Source organism: Trichogramma pretiosum, unplaced genomic scaffold, assembly GCF_000599845.2.
Source record: "Trichogramma pretiosum strain Unisexual culture from Peru unplaced genomic scaffold, Tpre_2.0 scaffold111, whole genome shotgun sequence".
Lineage (NCBI taxonomy): Eukaryota > Metazoa > Arthropoda > Insecta > Hymenoptera > Trichogrammatidae > Trichogramma > Trichogramma pretiosum.
Window position 1 is genome coordinate 249,903 of NW_019640789.1, and position 25,985 is coordinate 275,887.

Here is a 25,985-nt window from a genome sequence, read left to right on the forward strand (position 1 = left end):
ATAAAGTTAAATCTCGTTCCGTTTCTTGAATATAATATTATATATTATAAATAGTAGTTATGAGTGATTACTGGAATGAAAAATTATTACTATGATTAGTTGACATTGATCATATGAATGAATAATATTGAGACATAAGTATTGACATCAACTAAAATAAATAAAAGTGTGATTTTGTACATTGCATATAAAACTGTGTCCATAATGTACTAAAGACATTTCGTCAATTTATAAAAGATATAAAAACCTAACTAAATGATACCAAGCAAGAGAGGATTTTTATTTAATGTAGCGTAGTATAATATTGGAAGTTTAGAAAATAAGCAGATGAAAATAAGTTTTCGTTGAAACTGATTTTTAATATATATTATATTGCATAGAATTTTATCGAATATGACGAAAAATCCTAAGGTAGATGTTTTGAGTTAATTGTTAGTATTGAAAGAAAAGAGGGTGAGAAAGTGTGGCGTGTATAATTTAAAGTTCGAAATTAGATAAAACGTCAGATGCCGATTGTCTCTGTGAGAGTTTCCACGAATTTTTTTTATCGAGTGATATGAGAAAATAAATGAAAAAAAAAAGTAGAAATGAAATAAAAAAATCGGGGACAAGGTTTTCTGATAAAATAGAGAGTGGTTTGAGAAGTTATTACGTGCACCAAAACCAATTTTAAATGAAGTATAAACATGAATATATGATATATCTAGATTTTAAGAACATGAACCAGAATGAAAAATAGACACAGTTGTATTATAAGAAATTAAGCGAGGTGATAAAGATCAATGCATCGACTTTTCAAGTTCGAGTTCTATGTAACAAATCTTACGACCTAAAAAAATCTGACAACAAATTTTTAGACGATTTACATACTTGAGCAGTTATTTATTATATTCACATTTTTCGACTATCACCTATGATTCGCACTTAACCCCGTCGCAAATAAAACAAGTATTAACAAGTTATATAAAATGCGAATTTGAATGAATTAAAGCTTTAAAAGCTTGAATGCTCCTATACTGATGCTTTGGACTGTAAAAATACCTAAATATGATAGAAAAAAAGAAACAAAATCAAGTTATAAAGTGAGCATTAATGAACATGAAATGGTTGGTATGAAAATCGATTTTGTGGACTGATCACACCCCTTTACACTTGTGATCCAATCTTTTTATAAGGCTTTTTCTTTGTGTAAAAAAATCTATGTTTATAATTTTTCTACAAAAAAAGACTGCTTTCAACTTATGTACAATAGACTTAATGTTACAAAGTTTATCTCTCTTTCGGTTATGATATAAAGATAAGAAGAAGTATTTGCAAAAAAGTGAACATAATCAAGTCCGATAGAGAAAAGCAAAAATTAATCGAAAAATAATTCTAGACACTAATCAAGTCAAATATCAATTTTTTATAAATACGAATTCATAACTTATCGGCAACAAAAAAATATTTCTGAAAGTCATTTTACTGCGGATTTTTAACTTGATACATTTTCTATATAAAGAAAAAAAACGAGAAAAAAAAGTTAACGATACTTTAAACATCGAACAAAGCGATACTATATTGATAAAACTGAAGAAGAAAAAGTTTTCTTTGGGACGCAAACGAAATATTACAAAAAAAAAAAAGATAACAAACTCGCCACTTAGAGCGTAATCGTGCTTCGCACCAACACCGAATTTTCACTCTCGTAGTTCACCTGCAAATACTGATTATAAACTCGAATAACATTAATTATAATATTATAAACTTAATGAAACCCTGATTCGCGAATGGGAATACGCAACAAATAGAAGAAGAAGAAGAAGAAGAAAAAAACGCAATGCTACACATTCCACTCGCCTTTTTTTTTCGTTTTATCAAAACTGTATAAAAATATTGAGATAATATACAGCAATGTACAGAATCAATTATTGGGCGGTTGTTTATTATTAATTTTATCAAAGAAAGCGCAAGAGTCGAAGTAGTGAATGTTGAAAGAACACATTTTTATATACATACCTACGATGCTAATTATATCGTATATACATAATTAAAACAGAATGAAAGTTTTTGTTTAGATACCTATTCGTATGCATTGTAATGTTATAGCGAACACACAAACACACACACTCGAGCGTGAACATTTATTTATTTGTAAAAATTTCAACATGACGTTTATATTATATCACCGTATAAATATATCCAAGCATATTATATCAGCGTCTTTTTTATTGTGTACTACTACAATGCACCTGTAATTTCACTGACGATCGGTATATTCGATCACGCTGTCCAGCCAAGTGCAAGAGAAGAAGAGAGCTCGCGCGCGCGAAAACTGCAGCTGCTGCCGAGCGTGTGCGTCGCGTCGATAAGGCTCTCTCCGGGAACTACGCCACGTAATAAAAGATTTCCAATTTTCCAGACGATGGGCTCTCTCTCTCGCTATCTGCGAGTTTTAAAATTGCATTAAATCGGCAGATGCGTCTCTCTTCTATCCTCGCCGCGGATACACGCTGCGGCTGGGAAGAAGTGTCCTCGCTCGTATCGCTGCAGTTTGACTCGTGCAACATGAGCGCGAACAGCAGCAGCAGCAGCAGCAGCAGTAACTCGGCTCTGATCGAGAAGAGACGCGAGCTCGAGAACGTGATCCGCAAAGTAGATAGCTCCAAATCGATCGCGTTGATCAAGTGCTACAAATTGTCGAAAGCTCACTGGAGATTCAAGCCGATCGTCCGCTCGGCCGATCGTCGCCGACGTTTATCCTGCTACCTGTTGGCCGTGGCGCTCTTGACGATGTCGTACAGGCCCTTGGCTCACTACTATCGCACCTTGGATCGGGATAAAGTGAGTTTTAGATAAAATTGGTCGATTTTCTCTCTCCCCCCGCCATCTCGAACGAGTTGATTTCTCACGATCGCAATTGAATCAGTGCTTGATCGAATCACCGTCGCTGGCCAAACAGATCTTCCGACCAGCGCAGGACTGCTCCATTTGCCAGGACGTGCATCGGATCGACAGACTATCGCAGATACATCCCAAAGAATTCGAGGATCGGTAAATCGCCCCGTATAGCAATTATTTCTTTCTCTTCATTTTTTTCTGTGATGACACGAAAAAAACTCGCGCAGCTACGCGTACTCCGCTCGGCCGGTGGTGATAAGCGACGCCACGGCCAATTGGACCGCCATGCAGAGCTTCTCCTACGAATTCTTCAAGAATCTGTACGGCGAGCGCGGGGCCAACTGTCAATTCTTCCCCTACAAGACGGAGTTCCGCAGCCTGCGCGAGGTCTTCAACATGAGCGAGAGTCGGGCCAGACTGGAGGCCGGCGCCAAGGCTTGGTACGTCGGCTGGTTCGTATCTCGACGTGGATAGTTGGGGAAGGCTCTTTATAGGTCGCGTAACGATTAGGGGATTTGTGCATGTATATAGGAGCAATTGCGACGAGGCGATCGGCTCGACTCTGAGGCGGCACTACGACAGGCCGTACTTTCTGCCGGACACGTCGGAGAGCGAGAGGACCGACTGGATATTCATGGGTAGTCCGGGTTACGGTGCTCCCATGCACGTAAGTCCTTATAAGACATAAGACATTCTATATAATCCAACGAAAGTACGATGGCTATCACGAACGACAACAACATCGACAGGTCGACGACGTGGAGTATCCGTCGTGGCAGGCGCAGATCAGGGGCCGCAAGCGCTGGATCCTGGAGCCACCCCGCGAGTGCCACTACAGCTGCGAGCGGCTCGAGATAGTCGTCGAGCCCGGAGAAATAAGTGAGTTACAATATAAGCAGCGACGCGACGAAGTCACGCGTAAGATAAATTTTCTCTCTTTTTTAATCTCAAGTCGTGCTGGACACGAACAAGTGGTACCATCAGACCCGCATCGTCTCCGAGGACATAAGCATCACCATCGGGGCCGAGTACGATTAAATTGTAAGCCATGTACGTGTGATATAAATGTATAGAATATATTTGAAAATGTTAGAGCCAGTCTCGAGTCTCGGATTGAATAAAGAAATATGATAGAGTAAACGAATCTCTTTGTCTAATCTCGTTCTTCGCGTACGATATTTAGGAACAGCATAGCAGCCGTCGCAGATGCGCACACGACCGAGCGCTTCGTTAGAAAAAGGAGGAATCAGAAAATTAGATTTCAGCAGGAGGGTGTCGAGGGGGGAACGCGCGCGGCAATCATAATTTATAATATCACGTAAGCGTGGCACAGCCGAGCCCATTGGCTATACGTGTGCTGCTGCTGCTGCTGCTGACCTGTGTGACAGCTAACAGCTGCACACACGCGTATTTGTGCGTGTGTTTATGTGTATACGCTTCTTATAAGGACTCGGGTCGAGGGCGTATAGGGAGGGATCAAAAGGAGATCGCGACGAGACGTACACGATCCTAATGACAATTGCGTCGCGTGCTTCGTATAGATACGAGATTTTCGAAAGTTTTCTTACGCACGCTTGCGGAGAAGGATGAGGATGAGTAGGTATATACGATTCATACACGCGCCTGTGTTATGTGTACTCGATTTCCCAATCGAGTGGCGCGCGCGAGCAAAGAGGAGATCGATGCTGCTTCAACAAGTGCCTCGACGCTCGTGTGTAAGTATAGATATACATAGGAAAAAAAAAGTAAATAAGTATAAGTACGAGAAGCCGCGCGACGACGACGAGTCGTCGTGCTCTTTAAGGATCGGTCATTCGTATACTTATATCAAAGCTGCAGCTGATGTAGCTTGATTCGAAACTACCTTCGGTCTTGGATAAATTTCACCGTGTGTAGCTCTGCTCTTTCGGAAGCTGCTGTTGCTTACCTATTTTAACTCTTGTCGCGATATAACCATATATCCACTCCTTACAAATAGTATATATATAGGTATACAGTCCTGCGCTGCCGTTAGTAATGGTCTACACGCATATATATCTACGGCCCCGTATGCAGATGTCGCCGCGACTAACGCTACATTATGGTATACGTACGTATAGCACTAGCCGTGCATATACAAAATGTATGTGTGTGCTTGGCGCATCGCACCTGGTGGCAGGTGGGGCTGATCCCCTTTTGCCCGCGCCCAGTGTTTCTCTCTCTCTTGCCTTATAGTATACCAGTCGATCATATGTTGCATATTGTACACTTATATGTTGTGTATAAACACGGCAGATCGACGCACGAACTTTTATCTCCCTCGCTCTGGTGCAAAATCGGCCTTTACTTTTTTCATTCCTTTTAAAAGCACCGAAAAGTTGGCTAATTTTTACGTTTTGATTTTGAAAACTTCAGTGTTAGGTCGTAAGAGGTGCAGTGGAGGAAGTTAACGAGGCCAAGAATGTTTAGAAATTTTCACTGAATACTTTTTTTACGAAACTACGTTGAATAGCTTTTAATTAAGGAACATATATTTAGTGAAAACCTTAGAAAACTTTTTTGTAATTTTTACCTTGGAATCGGAGCTCCCCTTAAACCACGACAACAGAAATCGGTATTGATATTCGATGATTAGTTTTTCATGCAATTATTTCTTTCGTGTGCCGCATACATTTGGAAAACAAATGTACGAGCTATGAACTTAATCTTACATGCATTAAATACTAAAAATATTAGGCAACGATTCTTCGATTCTTTCGTCAAAGAAATCCTATCTCTGCTGTGAATTCATCATTTGCGCTGGAAGGACTTGCGGCTGTTGACCGTCGGCGGCGGGCTGTCCCGAGCAACCTGTTAAAAAAAAAAAAACAAACGAAATCATCATTGATATCTCAGAGCAAATGCAATTTGTTATAAAGTAGATCGAGTCGCACTTACTGCCATCGGAACACGACGGTGACCTTATGGCATCGGCGGCAGCTTCGACCGCTTGACTGCCAACTTCTCGAGCCACACTATTGGCCAATTCAGTGCCAAATTGATCAACTTTTTGCCTCATATACGAGTTCGGCGCGTTTCGAGGGGGTGCGGGTGGGTTTGGACCATGTTTGGGATAAATGAACCTATTTTGGGTCTTTGATTTTCCTCGCGACTTATTTTTTGTCTTTATACTAGCAGCTTCGATGTCATTCAACAGCATCAAGCAACCTGAGCTCAAGGTAAATGTTATCTTTAATACGAATATCTTAACTTAATAGAATGTATAAATGTATACATTACCAGCCACGAGAACTACGAACAGTATCGTAAATTTGAACATTTTTGTCACCAATTAAGAGCTACAAATACTGACACGAGCTCTGCGATGGTCAATTGAATGAATTGATTCGATACCGCGATCAAGTTTAGATAATGCTCGTAAATATTCATTATTGTACGTTCATAATTAATATTTACGACGTGTTGATTATTCGATTGCGTCTTTGATCACGTATAAAATTGTTTGATTGCCCGAGTCAATTTACAATGGTAGAAAATTGACGCAATTCTTAATGCGCAAATCTAATTAAAGACAAATGTATATGAGGCGGAATTTTATAGTGATGTTTGTTTGAAACTCTGCTTTATTTGTTATTTTTTTTGAAAAACTTTTTATTCAACAAATTTGGAATAGCGATGATTCTTTTTTTCCAAATATATGATTTAGAAATAAGTAAGTTGAACCTATTACAGATATGAATTTCATTATTTCATTAATTTGTAAAACTATTATTTCTCTTGATTACTCTTCTATGATATTATATTTACGTCAGATATAAACAAATATTATTACCTACATATGTAGCCGCTAGCAAAAATTATGGTAACGGAAATGTAAGTGAACTATTCAAAACCGTATTTTAAATCGGTTCAAATGATCGAGCCTCGTATCCTTGCAGTAACAGTTCTCAAAACAAAGTAAGATCTCATTTAAAATTTTTCACCTACACGTGTAAGCCCACGAATCTATCTAATAATTTATTATATGTGCACCGTCAAATCGGGCGCAATATACATACACGCGACCATCGCCGCACCATCACCTCCACCCTCGAGCTTGTTTCTCCTACTCCATTCTACACGCCCGCGTATACTTTACCTCTTCTCTTTCTGCTCCTTTTTTCCCCCATTTTATGTATTCTTTTTCATCAAGTCCGCGCTTGCTCATCAGCCTGGCGTATTACCCACGCGGCGCAGAAGTTAAAATGCAGCCGCAACCGAGCCCGTATATAATATATGTTTGTAACGCTCGCTCATACTTTTCGTCGCTCAAAGTCGCAGCGCGCATTTTTACTTATTTTTTTTTTTTACGTGCGAAGGACGAATCGTCGTCGTCGTGGTGGCGTGTGTAGGTACTTATATATGTGTACACAAGGAGGAGCGTCGCGTGTCACTCGGCCGTATTTAAGTACGATAATCGCTATATACACAGACGACGGAGAGCTCGTTGCACTACATACAGCTACATATATATAGGCTGCTGCTGTTGCCTAGTACTGCACAGTAGAGTCCGGATAATACGATCGGTTCTCCCCCCTCATCCCCCCGCCTTTCTGATATTCAATATGACAAATGGTAATTGCGTGCTGTACGATGTACATCGGCCTCTCTGCCCAATGATTCACTGGCTCGTCGCGTAAAGGAAAAAAATCCTTCCTCGATACGTCAGTGCTTGCCGAGTGCACTATTGTTCGTTCGGAACTTATGCGTCACGCGGCAAAACAAACGCGCGGATTTCAAGTCCATCGGTGCACAGGGCATCGTATTCTACGCGCGCTTTGGAAATCGGATGTGGTGTGCGTAATCAATTCGTGAAGAAACAAAAAAAAAGAAACGGAGTCGCGAGAGAGTTCGGAGCCTTTTTTTACTTCGCGATACTAATTGGATCGTGAAATTTATTCTCGCTATTTTTCTAGCTTAATATTCCGCAGGTGTCATCCCTTCAACGTTCGCCAAATTTTCAGGTGCATTAATTTGTCCCGCAACGATATATATGCAGGTAGGAACAAAGTATATATACACACAATTATAATTCACACATAAGCCAAGAGACCAGGAGTCTATATGGGTAATACATAGCTGGCTACGAAGTACGACGGATAGTTTGGAATCGGCTATATAGCTCGTTCGTAGCTGCGTCGTAATCGGTGGCGCGTGTCGCTCGCACGCATGCACGCGCTCGCTCGCTCGCCAGCCCATATACTATATAGCTCGGAGACTGACTGAGTGAGAAACTTTGAGTCTGCCTGTCTCGTGTGTTGTGCTTCGGAAGTGTGCGTACGTGTAATATTATACACATGTGTGCGTGCCACCCATACACAATAAAGAGAGAACACACACACATGTGTATGTAGCTGGTGCTCGGCGCGCGTCTGCCACACACGCCTATCGGTCGCTGTTATCGATTATTCTCCTTCTCTCTTGCCGCTGCTTGCGCGCCTCGCTTCTTGCTCGCACGAGCTATCTTTGAACTCACCCTATACGATACGTACGTACACACGAACACGGACGCGTGTCTGTGCGTGTGTATAATACCGAGGCTTGCGAGACTACTGCCCGTAGCAGTAGCAGCGTGCAGAGAAAGCTACACACGCATACACCCATACTACCCAGCAGAGAGACGCGCACAAGCGTGTGTGTGTGTGTTTTGTATTTGCCCAGAAGCAGCAGCAACAGCAGCAGCAGCAATATGTAGGGCTCGATCTGTGAAACGTACTATACGCTCGCTACGTCGATTAATCAAAGGACCACCACCAGCGATCCGAGTTAAATATGTGCCATATCGATACGGATCGGTACTCTTCTCGGCAAAGCGTCTGGCGATCGTAATGTATACGTACTTAACAACCGATTCTTCGGGTGAGGGATATTTGCCGATCACCGGATGATACATACCTTTACACGAATAAAGCTGAGCCACTCCGCGATCTACTCCGACTCGGTTAACTTATTAGGATAATTCATCTGTCGAATGATTTGTTTCGACGCCAGATTGTCCGAGACTCGCGTGGCTTAGATCTCTCTCTCTTTGGAGTCATATACGCACGCGACATCTGACACATGTGCTCCTTCCTTATTTGCTTTGATCGCGGCCCGATTCAAAAACTCCCGATCGTATACATACAAATACAATATATAGTATTTATACGTGACTCAGCTGGCGTGAGCTTGGGCATCGGTGATGACGATTCAATGCTACAGCATTTAGCTGCCCTTTAAACTCGACCAAAGGGAAGATCAAATGCGTTAATAATAGTGCTATGCATGAAATATTTAACAGACGAAAAAAATCGCAGATGAATCGGTCTTTCTGAGATATTTAAAAAACTGACTGCATAACCGCGCGATTCGTGCTCGTTAAGAAACCAGAATCGCTCCTGTGTATATTATCAGAGAGGAGAGTCAAAAGTAGTGCTTCGCGCTGTTGTTGAAACGTGCAATGTATAGAGGGTACGACTCGAAGTGGACCCGAACATATTAGCATTCACATATATAATAGAGGCACGCACACCGCGCGAAGAATAATAAAAGTTCGTTACTGTACTGGGCTCTACTCTCTCTCTCTCTCTCTCTCTCTTGCTTTCTTGCAAGATCCTGCAGAGCCGCTTTCATACAAATATTACACACACATATAGAAGTGCGTTATGGTTTGTAAGCCTCCCCAGTGTCGCGCGGCACTTATTGTACTTCTTGGACCGGCTGTTTTGTAGCTGTATACAGTTGTAGTTTACCGTGCTTATTGGTCGTCCGCCCCGTTTCGTTCCGAGGCAAACGAGAAACAACTAAAAATTTTCTGAAATTTTGAAGCTAATGTGTAAACCAGGATAACTACATAACTGTCCGGAATCGCGTGCGGATCTGGCGAGCGCGCGTAAAATCGTATCCGCGATTCGTATTTTATATCATAATAGAGAAATCGCCGCGCAGCATGCAGCCAGTAGCAGCTTAGCAGCAGCGGAGATCGGCCAGCGCGCGCACCTACAGGGGTACATATAGTCTATACATGCATCAGCAGCAGCAGGGAAAAATAATCGAAACGAGCGTTCGAAGCCGCGCTCCATTCGACTCTCGACTCGGCCGAGTCTCCTCTTATCGCATATTCGAAACGACATTGATCGGCCTTATCGAACAGCAACGTCGACGCTGCCGTGTTGTATAGCTGCCATACTTACCCACACACACGCACACACGCATACGTATACGTTAGGGTGTGTGTGTATGTAGTGGCTGTCTAGCAGCTGCCACCCCTTGGCCAGTGCTGCACACAGACATCCGTTTTGCGCGATTGCAAAGTCGGCGTTGGCACTGGCAGCAGCAGCAGCAGCAGCAGTTCAAAAGGGGGATAGCCGCGCAGGCGCTCTCGATTGGGGGTAGCTCCGCTCCCCTTTCAACATTTTCGCACGTCGTCTCTCTCTCTGCCTCTTGTACTTGTATGCGTGTGCATGTGCATACACATATACGTACGATTTACCAACGTGTATGGGTGCACGCGACGGCGCAGCAGCAGCAGCTCGACCAAGAAATGGGCGCAGAGGGTTGGTAATGCTTCTACTGCTGGAGGTCTCGCTGGCCTGCCTGCCTGCACGGGGATGATGACGATGCGGCGGTGGTGGTGGTGCTGAGCGCTACTGTGCTGCTTCTCTCTCTCTCTCTCTCTCAAGCCTGGCATCGTCCGATCGATGCTGTCGCTCAATACACACGTTTTATACCCCGTCCGAATACGGCTTGGCTCGGCGCGCATACACGACGTCTCTCTATATATACTTATAATACAGGAGAGAGAGAGAGAGAGAGCGAGATAGAGAGAAATTGGCAATAGCAATCGACTCGAGGCGAGCGCGCGCGAGGCAGCGTCGACAGCAGCGATCGAAATTCTTCTCCTCCTCTGCGCGTCGAAGCGAGAGAGCTTCGACCTGCAGCGGTGATTCGTGATCCATAACAGAGCTAGAGAGACGTAGACGCGGTGGAGCAGTGCATGTGTTCCGTGTGTGTTTGTGTGTTGTTATATCGAGCTACTGCAACCCCCCCGCAGGCTGCTGCACGAGGTGCTACTACTCTGCAGTCATAATAGACAACAACAACAACAATAACAAATATTAGAAAAAGTGGCGTTGGAGCGATAATATCGAGGAAGAGCTGTAGAGTGCGTGTCTTGTGTTGTTATATACGAAGAGAGTCGCGTGCAGTGCGTCGCGTATATACAGTAATAATAATAACAATACGTGCGTGTGCTCGTCTTCCTCGAGAAAAAGATAGACGATTCGAAAGAAGTGCGAGCTGGCCATGCACAACATTGGGCACCTGTAAAAAACCTCGCGCGAGTGACTTGAGTGAGTAAGTGAGATGACTCCAAATGGCATCCCAGGGGGGTCGACGTCGGCTACGACGCCACCACTAGCATAGTATACTGATTCGCACCCGGCAATGAAGCCACGCAACAACGACGATCGTCATCTATGGCAATCGCTAAATCGACCACGAGATCAGCTCGGAGCTGCTGCGGGCTAGTAGCAGTGTCGCAGCGGAATGCCTCGCGCTGCATAATAATTCGCCGGTCGAGCTCGGCAACGACAACGATAATAACATTTCGATCAACCGGCCTCGTCGAGTCGATCATAAGCAGTTAGCACCGCTGCCGCTGTGCTGCATGTGATCGGTCGAGGGCGGCTCTGTGCAGGCGCCAGGCGCGAAGCCCGCATTGCAGCTCGTCGTCGTCGTCGTCGTCGTTGCACCTCTATACTTCGCTCGCGGGACATTGACTTTGACGTTCTGTGGTGTGTGCCAGTGCAGTTTAGCTCCGTTTGTGTCTCTCGATCGTGTGCAGTTATAGAGAGAGTGTGCAGTGTTGCCCCCCCCCACCCACCCCCGATCATCATACACATAGAAAAGCTCTTATAAGGTGGTTGCGAAAATCGATAAATAGCGGCTGTTTGGAGCGCGCGCGCGTGCGAGCGACGACGGTCACGCCGCCTGCATCCTGCAGCGCGAACGATAAAACGCGTGTGCTGCCGCGCGTCGACTCGGTCGGTGGTGGTGTGTTTTTCGGAGTATATACCCCCCGCGAATCGGTGCTGCAGTGCCATCGCGGATAACGCGTCTCTCTGCAGCAGCGACACAGCAGCAGCAGCAACGAAACACAACACGCACGCACGACCCGACAAGAAGAAGAGAAAAGAAGGCGATATTATCATAGAGACGTCGCGCGGTGGTGCCGCCGCCGCCGTCGCTGGACTGCGTGAGCGTACACGATAACACACAAGGCTGCGATACATGCATGGAGGGCCCAGGTGACGCGCGGCACGCGCCACTACCCGACCAGCAGCAGCAACAGACTCGCCGGCAGCTGCGCAGCCTCGGCGCCGGCGCCCTCGCCGACTCCCCGGCCAATGGCATGTGCGCGACGACTTCTTCCTCCACCGCTGCCACTGCCGGAGGTGGTGGTGGTGGTAACGGCGGAGGAGGAGGACGCCCTACCTCCACCACCACTGGCACGCAGATCGCTGCCGCCGCTGGAAGCCAACAGCAGCAGCAGTCGGCCGGTGGGGGTAGCAACGCAAGCTCCTCGCGCCTCCAGCCGAGACAGCAGGCGCCCACGGCACAAGCCCAGCAGCAGCAGCGGCAACAGCCACCACCAACGCAGCAACAGCAGCAGCCAACGACGCAGCAACCACAGCCACAGCAGCAGCAGCAAGAGGTTGTTGTCGTCGGCGGTGGGGCCGAGGTTATGTCCGGCTCGTCGGCCTCACAGAGCCCCGACATCGCGTGCGCGAGCATTCCGTTGGAGCTGCTCGCCGCGGGCGCCCTCGGCCCCGTCAAGGAGGAGCGAGAGCTCATTACCACTGATCACCACCACCACCACTTGCAGCAGCAGCACCACCACCACTTGCAGCACCATCACCACCATCAACAGACCTCAGTGATAGTGCAGACGTCGCACGGCGAGTGCGACTCGCGAGCGACCGACGATCCCGACGACGATCAACAATCGCAACAACAGCAACAGCAGCAGCAACAGATCGGCAAGCTATCGCCCTCGTCGGCGGCCGGTATCGGCATGATCGACGCCGGCGATTTTCGGGCGATGCAGCCCGAGCCGACCTACCAGACGCTGACCAGCGTGGCGGAGCGCATGTCGCCGCCCGGTTTCTCGCCGGGCTCGAGCTACGCCACCCTGACGCCGCTGCAGCCGCTGCCGCCGATCTCCACGGTAAGCGACAAGTTCGACAAGTTTTACGGGGCGCATCACGCGAGTGCCGCGAGCAACGCCGGCGCGACCGGTAACGCTGGCTCCTCGGCCGGCGGCAACCAAAGCGCCAATCAGCAACAGAGCCAGCAACAGCAACAGAGTCAACAGCAGCAGACGCAGTCCAACGTCAGCGGCAGCTTCGCCGTCATGCAGAACAACGGCCTGGCCAACATCGGCCTGGGCGGCATGGCCGGCTCGCCCTATGGCTACGACAAGCTGCCCTCGATGGGAATGTCGCCGCCCCACAATTACGCCTCGCCCGGGGCAGGGCCGGGTGGTCTGCAGCCGTCGCCGCTCTCGCCCCAGAGCGCCTACAGCCAGAGCGCCCTCAACTCGCCGCACAAGTCCGCCTCGCCGCCCGGTGGCCACGGCGGCTACGAGCCGGCCTTTCTGCCGAGGCTGCAGCAGAGCCCCCAGGGTCTGTCGCCACCCTCGCCGGGCCCCGGCCAGCAGCAGCAACAGTATCATCAGCAGCAGCAGCATCAGCATCACTCGCCTCTGGGGCCGGCCTCGTCGCCGCCGCCGAGCTTGCAGCACCACCAACAACACATGCAACAGCAGCAGCACGTGCAACACACGTCGGTCGTGATGAAGACGGTGTCGGTGTCCGCAGCGGCGGCGGCTGCCGCGGCCGCGACGGCCGCCAGTAACGGTGGTGGCTCCAGTGGAGGTGGCGGCAGCGAAGTCGAGGAGATCAACACGAAGGAGCTGGCGCAGCGCATCAGCGCCGAGCTCAAGAGGTACAGCATACCCCAGGCGATATTCGCCCAGCGAGTGCTGTGCCGGAGTCAGGGCACGCTCAGCGATCTGCTGCGCAACCCCAAGCCCTGGTCCAAGCTCAAGAGCGGCCGGGAGACCTTCAGGCGCATGTGGAAGTGGCTGCAGGAGCCCGAGTTCCAGAGGATGTCGGCCTTGAGACTGGCAGGTTAGTACGTAGTGGATATAATAAAGCGTATTGTGGTAGGCTCATCATCTTGTTCTCTCATCCATCGCACCGCATCGATATAGCATCTCGAGGCCAAGACAAAATGATCACGATCGTTATCTCTCTCTGTTCTATCCATACGTCAAACTTTCCTCTCGTCTAATCTTAACCTCGTAACCGCTATGATATTTCTCGAGCTTTTTTCTTCCTCTCTATTCATTATATCGATCGATCGATGTGTCGGCAATCGCCGCAGGATTTCGGACGCGAAACGAGATTCGCACCTACGCAGATAGATAGATAGACGATAGATAAAGATAGTCCGAAAAAGCTCGACACGCTGCGGCGGGCGAGATAAAATTTCGGTACGTACATATACGCGCGCGTACTTTTGCACACACGTGTTGGCCACGTGGAGAGAGAGAGAGAGAGAGAGAGAGAGAGAGACCGAGAGAGGCGTTCCCTTCCATATCATTCACACACAAGTGCAGAGAGATAGAGAGACGCACCGCCAACCAGCCAGAGAGAGGCTGCTTGCTACTCTACACATAGGACATACATACAAACGTTATATAGCTTATGTGGGTGCAGTGCAGCACTTTTCGCGATTCAACCTACCTATATCTGCTATCCTTTGCGGTCGCGTATATAACGTATATTTACGCGTGTTCTAAACGGCGGGTGGTTACTCGACATACACGTACATGCGAGAGACGGAAAAGCTTCGTGTGCTCCTCGGCGTTATATTATCACACAGGTATATACGCTATATAACGCGTGCAGTATTTCGAGTCCGCCTCGTTGCAAATATATACGTATACACATAACTCGAGGTATATATAGTATATATAAGCGCGGGCGCCGATTTATTGATCGGCTTTACGGTCACGAGGTGCGCGTCACGACCTCGCGCATACACACACACACACGTATATAACACACTCTATATACTCGGCAAAAGAGACACATAGAGACGACGACGACGACGACGACGACGACGTATAGACAAGACAAAAAGCCATTTCTCAAAGCACAGGTACTCTCTGTGCTCTGCTGTGTGTGTGCGAGTGAGTGTGTATTAGCTCACAACGAGCTACGAGACTTTTTCAAAATATTATTGCTCTCTCTCTCTCTCGCTCTCTCTTTCTGCGCGTGCGATTGTTGGCTGCACCGAACGAAACTCCGTCGTCGACGTCGTCGTCGTCGTTGGCGAGATCGAGACGAGTAAAATCGCGAGAGCTGCTATACGTCGTCGAACGCGATGCGATCGCCTCTTTTTAGAGATCCTCGTAGACCGAGGAAAACAAAGACGGAAAATATGACAGTTTTGTCCTCCTCCCCCTGTGAGAGAGAGAGAGAGAGAGATAAGGGAGCAAAACTATTCGCGACCTGTATATAGCTCTCCTCTTCTTTCCTCTCTGGGACTCGCTGCTACTGCCTGTATATCGAAACAATACGTTGCTGCTTTCCAAGAGGTTTTCTCTTTTGCGAACTACTAGTCTCTCTCTCTCTCTATATTCGCCAACCCTTCAGATTAGACTTTCCTTGACTCCTTATTCTTCGATTCTCTCTTTGCTTCTTCCTTTTTGCCTCGATGATGCCGCTGCATTGTCTCTCACTCTCTTTCTCTGCTGCTTCTCTTCGACTAGTTTCCAACTTTACCGTGACATTTCATTAGTCTTTTCACTCGATATATACATACACCGAACTGCGAAATATATGTATATTATCCACCGGGCAAAACAAACGTCAGCGAGTATCGTCGTGGGCATACCCTCTCGTTCTTCTTTTGCTCTCCGAACGAAAGACAAAAAATAAAAAAAAAAAAATGAAAAGGCAAAAATCGACACGGGACGATGACAATAATTAATCTCAAACTCGACGAATAGACAGTCGCGACGTAATATACTCGTTCTTACGTGCGTAATGTAGCAACTGTACATCGAGAGAGAGAGAGAGAGAGAGAGAGACGCGCTCGTATTTGCTATATACGTATGTAATGCTGCTACTGCGAAGGTGTTGCTTTTCATGCCGAGCGCGCATCAGGTAATTCGAGATGGGATGGCGGTCGGTCGAGGTAGGCGCGTGAGTAGCAGCGAGGCCTTACACATTTTCGTCGTCGTCGTGCTGCACTCGACACAACACACAACACACATACAGACCTTTTATCTCTCTTATGTACACGCACACACGCATATTACCGAGCACTCGCATATATGTAGCATATATGTATAATGTATGTTAAAGTAGCTACCGCAGTCCTGCCTGCGGGTCGCCTCGCTCACGCACTTCCTCGGGATATCCTGTCCTTGCTCGTATATATACAGGGGATCCTTCGGAAGTACGTCGAGGACTCCCCGAGAGAAAATGCCGATTTTTCACGCGCGCGACCCAACGAACAACGACACATGTGCGATCGGGCGGGGGCGACGCACGACGCTCTCCTCGTCGTCGTCGATATGTATACGTCACGATTCGTCGATAAACGATGTATATATAGGCAGAGAGAGAGAGAGCGCCAGAATCCGAAGCCGACGGGTTTGCACCTGCACTTGTTGCTTTTATCGATGAGAAAAATCGAGCGAAATCTTCTGTCTCTCTCTCGCGCGCGCGTGGAGAAGCGACGTTTTCCCATGCAAACGCAGCGGGGAAAACACACACACGCACGTGTGCGCGCGAAGCTAAATAAAAAGATAGATGAAAAAAAAAAAAAGAAATAGGCGGGAATATTACGCGCGCCAAACTGTAACGCGACTCGGGGGGAGAAAGCGCGTGCGTTTTTGAGACGAACGAAAAATGAAAAAAACGAAAAAAAAAGAAAAGGAAATGAACGTATTCGCGAAGGAAAAGAGTAATATCAGCGACAGCAGCAGCAGGAGAGAGAGAGAGAGAGCTTTGCGATCGTCGTCGTCGTAGTCGTACGTTATAACGAAGCCATCGGCCAACGGTATCGAATGATCATCCGCGCACACGTATATATACACAATATAAGGCAGAGTAGTCAGAGAGAGGCCTGCAGCTAGCCAACTAGCGTATATACTCGTGCGTAGGTGTGTGTCCGTGTCCGTGTGCAGCAGTACGCAGGTGATCGGCGATAAAAGTAAACTGACACTACGGTATGCCACGCGCGTACAATGCGTGCGAGCGCACCTCTACCAAGATATATATAATAAAATGGGCTTCTCGCTCTCTCGGCTATATAAAATTGCGCAATGCGCGACTGTGTGCGGGTGGCTCGCATATACGGAGTCACACGCACTCATATACAGAGCCGATGTTAATTAAGAGAGCAGGACTGTCTCTCTCTCTCTACCTGTACAACTATAGAACGTATAAACGGCATGTAGTGGAAGTAGAGTCTATACGCGTACTTGATTATTTCGGGGCTAAACGAATTTGTTCGGCCGCGCGCGCGCGCGATCGTATCGTTCGCGATTGTTATTATTATTATTATACGACGCTGCGCGCACCACTATACACCATCGCCACGTGCAGTGGTATATACTTTTGCCCCGCTGTTGCCACTGTGCACAAAGAGGAAAGTTCGCGTACGCGCCAATCGACGCAAGTTAACGTTTAATAATTGCGCATGTGTGTGTGTGTGTGCGCGCGTAAGCGACTTTCTCGACGTAGCAGTTTTACCGAGAACAGATGTAGGCTGAAAGCATAGTTTTGTTATATGGTCACTTTGCGGTGCTGCTGTTGCTGCTGCGACTCGCGACAGACTACCTATATAACAGAGGCGTGCTATATTATGAACACACGCGCCACATATTATATATAGGCGAGTTACGAACGTGTATACGATAGGCGCTGAATCGTTGTGACAAAAACGAAATAATCATCCCGCGGTACCGAATCATCGTCGTCGTTGCTCCGAAGATGACGGTCTAATTTTTCACGAATTATTTGGTCCCCACCCTCTCCGTTCTATATACTCGTGTCACCGTCACTGCTGTTTGCTTGTTATTGTCCGCTGTCCTCGCTGTTGTTCTTGGGGGTTTTTTTCATATTTTTATTTTCTTTTGTATTTCTTTTTATTTTCAAAATTCTTAAAAAAAAAAAAAAAAATATGAAAATACAAAACCAAACGGATAGACAAATGCACTTCGTGTCCTCGATGTATTTAAAATGATGTAAAATTTTTCTGCAATCGAGTCGAATGATTTTGAATTTACTTCGATGCGCGTATACGCGTGCATTTCGGACCCCGATTGAACATGATTGTTTTTTTTTATTCCCTGCCTCTCTCTGTCTTTCTCTCTAGTTATTATTATATTATTTTAAATTTCGTACAAACTATACTCGACGCTCACTACAAATGACACCATCTTTTGTTTTCATGTACTATTCATTAACCCCTCTCTCGTTTCATTTTTTTTCCATTACCTTGAGTTTGATTTACTTTTCACAGTTTGTTTCGTGTGTGCGTGTGTGTAATATATATATCATGTATGTACATTTATAATTTAGATTTACAATATTATCCTGTAAAGTGTGTGCAACCGAGTGATTTTTTTTCAAGATTTTTTTGTTGCCTTTTTCTCATTTGATTACCTGAACGAATATAATTTTGATCATATGATTTACAAACGTTCAATCGTACGTCGAAAGAAAAAAAAGAAAAAAAGGTAGTACACGTGCGTACTCCAGTTGTACGCATGTGCCTCTTTTTTCTTTAATTAAATTGTTGCCATAAATCGAGACGGGAATCGAATTTGAAAAACAAAAACTTGCTGTTTAAAGTACAAACAAAAAAAAGGAAAACAAGCCAAAAGGTGTTTGTCTATCGGTTTGGTTTTAGCCCTGAGCAACAGTTCCGAAGGCGGTGGAGGAGGAGGCGGCGGCGGAGGTGGCGGCAACAGCAGCGTGGACTCGGACGGAATGATGGATATCCAGCACGGAGCCGGCACTATCGACAATTCGCATCATCAACAGTTTCACAACGCATATGGTAACTGATCTCAATCTCTCTCAATCTGTCTCTCTCTTTCTCTCTTTCTCATCTCACTCTTATATATGCATACTTGTTATACTGCTATATATGCTCTATATATTACTATATTCATATCATCATCGTCCTAGTCGTCCTAGTCGTCATTATGTTTTTTTTTGTTGTTGCTGCTGTATACACGCATATACGTATACGTTTATATTATCGACGATCACAATGCCGTATTTTTTTTTTTTTTTTCATCTTCCATCTGCCTCTGCCGTTGGCGTTGTTGAAAAGGAGCCGAGCAGAGATAAAAAAAAAAGAAGGAGGAGGATACGTGTATCTGTCGAGTAATAAACTTGTGCGCCAGGATTGATAGAGAGACGCGCGCAGTAGTAGCTGCGGCCCCCGCAGAAAATTAGTATACTCGCGTACGTACTACATGTGGAAACGCGCGTAGCCGAGTGGATTTTCGTCGTACGAGTCGCGTGCAGCAGTCCTCCTCCTCCTCCTCAACCTTCCCAAGAAGAAGGATGAAAAAGTCCGATTTGAAAAGTTTAGTCGCCGAAGGTAATCTCGACGTTTTTCTTCGTTTCTTCCCAATGGTTGTGTTCAATCAAGCCTCTCTCTCTCTCTTTTCCCTCCCCACGCCGACGTATACTACACACACGTGTGTGTGCAGAGACGCGTCCATTGTCGGATGCACGATGAGAAAAGTAGTATGCATAATACGCGTAGAGAGCGAGCAGCAGCAGAGCAGACGCAAAATGAAGAAGCGAGCTTTTTTCCCTCCTTTTCTCCTTCCTTCCTTCCCTTTTTCTTTTTTTTTTTTTTTTGTTATAATACGACGGGCGCGCGGGAAAAGTCAGTCCAGCCTTGGCTTGCGCGTTGGTTGTATCGGTTGCCTGCTTTCTTGACGTATCCTAATTAAAGTCTCACTCCACTCTGAGTATGTGTGTGTGTACTCTACTACTCGCAGGACGCGCGCGACTACGACGGCCGGTGTGGTGGTTCGCATGCGACTCTCGATCCAACACACACGAGTTTATAGTTGTCTGGTCTGCAGCACATACAGCAGCAGCAGCAACGTGCATAGTTATATGTACAGAGTTCGATCTCTTTTCGAAGCTCTTCTCCGCAGCAGTAGCAGCTGCCTCCGTTTCTCTCTCGGCCAACAAAGAGCTTTGTTCGACGTCCCCGCACACGTACACGTACACACACACGTATATACTCTCTATCTCGAGCGCACGTTGTGATACAAGCTAGCAGCAGTAACAGTACCAGCAGTGGGCAATTTAAAATATATATCTCTCTCTCTTGGACTTATTTATACGAGTCCGATCGAGCGAGTCTCGGGCTCGGGCGTTTTAAACAATTTCTCGCGCCCGACGCGACTCGATGCGAAAAATCAATGAAGGGTGAAAAAAAAGATAGAGAGAGAGAGAGAGAGAAGGTAAAGTAAGACAAAGCGACGCGGGGCTGAGATATGGTATATAGGCAGGGGGTAAAGAGAGCGAGTGGTCAACCACACCGGGATGAGAAACTCTCTTTCCCGACTGCGCCTAACAAGGATTCGCTTTTTTCCGCCAACCGTGTTGTACTACTATCGGCAGCCGGGCCAACCCTATATACATATTACATACCCACCTTTCGCGTAGCGTAGCGCAGTCGTTATAATAGATATATAAAAGAAAGCCAAGACAAAAGATAGAGAAGAAAGTTTGGGCTATTGACCGCAGCAGCAGCAGCAGGAGATTCTCTCTCTCTATGCCTTTCCATGTCTAATAGGATCAATTTCTCGATAATGAAGGAGGATTCTCTCTTTGCCTCTCTTTCTCTTTCGCTGCTTCAGCTGCCACTGCTGCTGCTAATGCTGCTGCTGCTGCTGCTGCGGCTGTGCGCGGCACAAGACACTCGCGCTGCTATAAAGTCTGACGGCGGGGACGTAGCGTAATAGGAAAATAAAATTTCTAAGTAGTCGAATTGTGGTCAAAAAGTCTCCCGCGCGCGCGCCAGCAGCAGTAGTCTGGCTTTTAAAGTCGCATCCCGTGTTTCTTGATATATTTTACCCGATTCTCGGCGAAGAAAAAAAAGAGAGGAAAAAAACATTCTCTCTCGTGCTCGCCCCCCATCCGTATCGATGTGCAGTATAGTAGTACCTCGTTGTCTCTTACTAATTTCCAATACAAAGCGGAAAGAGAGAGAGACGACTTTTAATGGCAAAATACCACAAAACACGGCTGGTGGAAGCGGCTGGAAGGGAATGACTCTGAGAGTGCCAACACGCGCACACATCACACACGTAAGCGGCGGCGGTGCACGTATACGTAAGACGTTAAGTTTTTCCGATGCAGCGCGCATAGAGCGATAGAAAATAGAGAGAGAGAAAAAAAAGAAGAACACGACTATGACTACGACGATAGACAACGACGCGTGGGTGGATTGGCCCGTACATAGGCATGATCGTCGTCGCCCCGTATCTATATAGACTCGCTAACCTCGTCGCGGTCCATTGAATAAACGCGTTGAATAATCACCCATAAGCACGCGCGACTTTTTCTCTCTCTCTCTCTCTCTCGGTCTATAAATAAAACGAGATGTGCAGCAGCCTCAGGGGGGAGCAGCAGAGACATTTTCCCGGCAAAATCACTGTACCTACGGCAGTTTGCGCGCGCGAGAAATCTCGATTCTCCGATCGCGCGACACGAAGACGAAGACACACGACGCGCTGCACGCGTATAACGTGCTCCACTCTCGCTGCTCCAACGATATTACATATTTAATTTTTGCGATCGTCTCTCGTTTCCGCCACGGGCAATCAGGGCCGGCGGCGGCACATATAGTACAACGGCCGCCACCGCGTGTATATTTCGGAGGAAAAGCTTTGACGGATATACATATTTTAATTCGAGTTTATAGAGCTCGAGGAGCGGCGATTCATAATTTATCAAAGTGCAGCAGCAGCAGCAGCAGCAGCAGTGGTGGTTGGCTTGTTGGTGGCGTGTTCGGTACAGCTGCACACACACACACACACACACACACACACACACACACACACACACACACACGTATATACCATCGGAGGTGTGCTGCGCGCTTACAATTGGGTCATCCGAAGGGAATGCGCTGCAGATCTCGGCCAGGCTATATATAAGATGCTTTACGGGTGTCTGCGTGCGTGTATACGTGTAAGTACATACAAGCGCAGGAGGGACGATACGCGTACAGAGGCTAGTGTGTGGTTACTTTCGCGCGCTGCCGCGGGGCGGGGGTTGAAATGCCTCAATGGGGTAGGTAAGGTAGCTGTCAATGTTTCGAAAATGCAGAGCGAGAGAGAAGAGAGCACAGGATTTACGTATAGAGCGGCGTGCATAAAGCTCAAGAGAATGTTTAGCTTTTATATACTTAACGTCTGACCAAACTGGCTTACTACTACTGATGTTGCTGCTCTGGCTGTACTACTGTGCGCGGCTTGTAGCAGTAGTAGTTTTTTGCTCTGCCTCTCGCTCTCTGTCTTTCCTCGTCCGTTTAGCGCAACAGCTACTACTACTACTACTATACTACCGTGGCGGTGGTGGCAGCGGCTACGGCCACGACTGCGGAACGCTACTCTATACTCGTTCGATCGATATAATACAATGTACAACGTATAATGTAGCCGATGTTTTATTTTTTTCTCCTTCTGTCTCGTCTCACTGCTGCTGCTGTTTTTTTTTTTGAGTGAGTGGCGCGCAAGCACACAAGAATACAAAAAAGAAAAGTACATAATAGAAGAAGACGAAGAAGAAGAAGAAGAAGGAAGAGAGAGAGAGAATCGTTCGTCATGATCGTGTGCACGTACTACACGGGGTCTCGTCGTCGTCGTCGTCGTCATCGTTTCGCTCGTTCGGGATACGGGGGTGGTGGTGGTTCGGCTGACTTAATGGATACTTAACGAGTATAAGCGCGTGGCGCGCGGCGCGGCACAGCACAAGCGAAGCAAGAAAGCAAGCAAGAGAGAGCTAGAGCTTTGCGGGTGCTAAAGGCATATCGAGGCGAAAGCGACGGCGGCGGCACAGGCACAGGCACAGAACACACAGCTACTACACGACGCGGAGCTTTACGAGCCACCCTCTCTGTGTCTCTCTCTCGCGGTATAAAAAGTAGGTCAGAAGATAAGGGAATTTTCGGAAAGTCTCTCTTGTGTGTATGTGTGTTTTCTCTCTCTCTCTCTCTCTGTGTATTATATGCGCTGCGCACGGCAGCAAGGGCTGGCTGACTGGCTTCGTGTAAAAGGCCCTCCCCCCCTCTCGATGTGTGCGCGTCTTGCTCTACATATATATATAATACGTTATATATGTATATAATACCAACGCGTATACTGGCCATGTGTACGTTCGTGTGTGCGCGCGTATATATATAAGTATATAGAGGCTCTCTCTCTGCCCCTTCGACCCCCCCTCACCCCCTCGCCCTCGGGTATGCGGCCGCCTATTGCTGCTGCTGCTTCTAGCTACGCTGCTTCGACTACTGAGAGAGTGAGAGAGAGAGAGGAGGACGCTTTGGGAGAGGGAGCTGCAAGCAGCTACGTACCAGTTATCGATTTCTACTTATACTACCTATAGGTCTCTCTCTCTCTCTATACCTTCGGCAGCAGCAGGCAGGCAGGCAGCGGCGACGGCGACGGCAGCAGCAGCAGCAGTGAGCTTTCTATATACACACGTACTACTGTGTACGTGTATACGTCTATATAGATACGAGTCGCGCGAGAGAGAGAAAGAGAGAGAAAGAGCGAGAGCTTGCGCGCACGACTAGCTGTATCGAAGAGTAGTGGTAGCTGCTGCTGCTGCTGCCTTTACCACTACAACGACTGATTATGCGTGCTGTATTGGCGCGGAGGATCGGAGACAGAGAGAAAGAGAACAGCGGTAGCTAGCTAGCTAGCTAGCTGGTGGATCCCTTGTAATATGGAAAATGCACCGTTGCTGCTGCACATGTATAACGCACGCAGCTCGGCAGCAGCAGCAGAGTAGCAGCCATTTCGCAATTCTTATTTTCGCGCTTTCGGTGCGCGCCTCTTCTTCTTCTTCTTCTTACCTCGGGACCGGTTTCAGCGACTACAAAAGTAGTGGCATATCAACGTAGCCCACCTCTATATACGCGAGTCGACGAGCGAGCGAGGGCTGTGTGCAGCAAAACACAGAGAGAGGGTGAATCGGGGGGTCAGAGGAGGGTAGGCAGTAGTCATGCAGCCGCAGCAAGAGCTTTACATAATATGACAGCTCGGCTCGCATTTGGTGCGGTCGCGCGGGGCAACGTGTCGCGCCTTCGCGTCAAAACAACACACACGCAGCCTGGCGCACACGCGCCTATCGTCGTCGTCGTTTTTTTTCCACCTGCGGCATTATAACGTGTACACCCGCACACGAGCCGTCGCAGCAACGCGTGTGCGCTAGGCTGGCCAACGTACATATATTAGGATACGTTAGCAGTTCTATAGCTGCGCCTCGAAATGGCATATACACAGACGTCTAAGCATTGCTCCTCTAGCACAGCAGCAGCAGCAATAGTAGTAGATAGTGGCAGCAGAGCGAGCGAGAGAGAGAGAGAGAGAGAGAGCCTATTGCAATGCGCTGCTTCTCTCCGAAAGCTTTAATTAACCATCGAGCTCTGGGCTGCTGGCTGCTGCTGCTCTCTCGCTCGCATACATTACGATCCAGAGCCGAGGCTCTGTATCTACTGCTACCACTACGACGATCCAGCCGCCCTTACATCGATATACATATATAGGCCATAGGGTCCCTCTATGCCGCTGCTGCTTCTCTCTGTACATGACTGAGTGAGCGAGAGAGAGAGCAGCAACGGCGTGGTGAGCTCCGGTATGGCGCTAATATGTGCGCGCCTGCACCTTTGCGTAGTAGCGGCGGAGCTATACAGAAAGAGAGAGAGAGAGAGCCGCATATATATAGGCAGCCTAGCAGCAGCAGTAGTAGCAGCAGCAACCGCCGCCGCCACCGCCACCGCCATCCAGTCCTTGAGTTATTGCCCCAATCAATAATCTATATATCCCACCCTAGAGCCGCCCTCCTCCCCGCAACGCCCTGCGCGCCTCATGCCCACCCCGAATATATGCCTCGTGTATACGTTTTGTACTCTCTCTCTCTCTACCTATATAGGTATATACGTACGACGGTCCCCCTCGTCGTAGCTGCTGCACCTGCAGCCCAGCACACACACGTACGTACGTACGTACGCGGTATTAGTCCCGTACGCGGCGCGTATATACCAGCCAGCTGTACGCGGCTGATTTTCATTTTTTTTACATTTTTTTAACTACCTACCCTCACCGACGCACGAGAGAGCGCATACACATAAATGTGTATTATATATAATATGCACTTGGAGCTACGTAGCTCTCTCTCTCACTTCGCTCCTCTCTCTCCATCCCTCCCTATATACATACATATACATATACATACCGGTGATGCCGCGCGCACACTTTTTTCTGAATAACTAGATAGCTTTCATATTGATTTTTGTCCTCTTTCTATATATGTATATATGCTCTCTCTCTCAGAGGGAGAGAGAGAGAGGAAAAAAAAGCCGACCACCAATCTTTTACATCTTCCTCTCGCTCGCTTGGGCTCACCTATACCTTTATGTATGTATATACATTTTGTTCTCTCTCTCTCTCTCTCACTCACTCTCGCGTTCTCTTTTTCTTTCTTTTTTTTTTCCCACTACCCACTACCTATACCTACCTATACCTACCTCTACCCCCCTTGCACACAGCAGCGGCAGCAGCTCCCTGCGCCTCTCGCGCGCAACCCTCAGAGCCTCGCTGCTGCTGCTTTTTTCTCTCTTCTTTTCTTTTTTCCTCCATCCCTCCCGATATCCACTCTCCTTTCCTTTTTTTCCTCCTCGCCACACACAGGCCTCTCTCTGTACTGCGTGCTCTGTGTGCAGCAGCAGTCCCCTCTCTTCTCTCCTGCCGGCCGTCG

At 47.4% G+C, this 25,985-nt stretch overlaps 3 protein-coding genes across 8 annotated transcripts in view; 2 read left to right on the plus strand and 1 right to left on the minus strand.

The window, feature by feature from the left end:
• The first annotated feature begins 2,547 nt into the window (after positions 1-2,547).
• On the plus strand, positions 2,548-3,922 carry LOC106658321 (jmjC domain-containing protein 4-like). Its single transcript, XM_014380216.2, has 6 exons — positions 2,548-2,823; positions 2,909-3,033; positions 3,108-3,332; positions 3,412-3,547; positions 3,630-3,759; positions 3,833-3,922. The coding sequence occupies exons 1-6, from the start codon at positions 2,548-2,550 to the stop codon at positions 3,916-3,918; spliced, it is 978 nt and encodes a 325-aa protein (XP_014235702.1). The 3' UTR covers positions 3,919-3,922.
• A 1,554-nt stretch (positions 3,923-5,476) lies between these two features.
• On the minus strand, positions 5,477-6,270 carry LOC106658379. The gene is made up of 3 exons (XM_014380291.2): positions 6,139-6,270; positions 5,797-6,066; positions 5,477-5,709 (listed from the first exon to the last, which is right to left on the minus strand). The coding sequence occupies exons 1-3, from the start codon at positions 6,176-6,178 to the stop codon at positions 5,630-5,632; spliced, it is 390 nt and encodes a 129-aa protein (XP_014235777.1). The 5' UTR covers positions 6,179-6,270; the 3' UTR covers positions 5,477-5,629.
• A 5,488-nt stretch (positions 6,271-11,758) lies between these two features.
• The window catches only part of LOC106658430 (one cut domain family member 2), a 35,328-nt gene continuing 21,101 nt past the window's right edge, over positions 11,759-25,985 (plus strand). For 2 of the 6 annotated variants that reach the window (XM_014380397.2, XM_014380398.2), the window contains exons 1-2: positions 11,759-14,069; positions 18,874-19,023. In XM_014380397.2, the coding sequence (XP_014235883.2) occupies positions 12,173-14,069; positions 18,874-19,023 (2,047 nt within the window). In that variant the 5' untranslated portion in view covers positions 11,759-12,172. The remainder of the gene's footprint in view (positions 14,070-18,873; positions 19,024-25,985) is intronic. The other 4 variants (XM_014380395.2, XM_014380396.2, XM_023459984.1 and 1 more) reach the window with 4 other exon arrangements.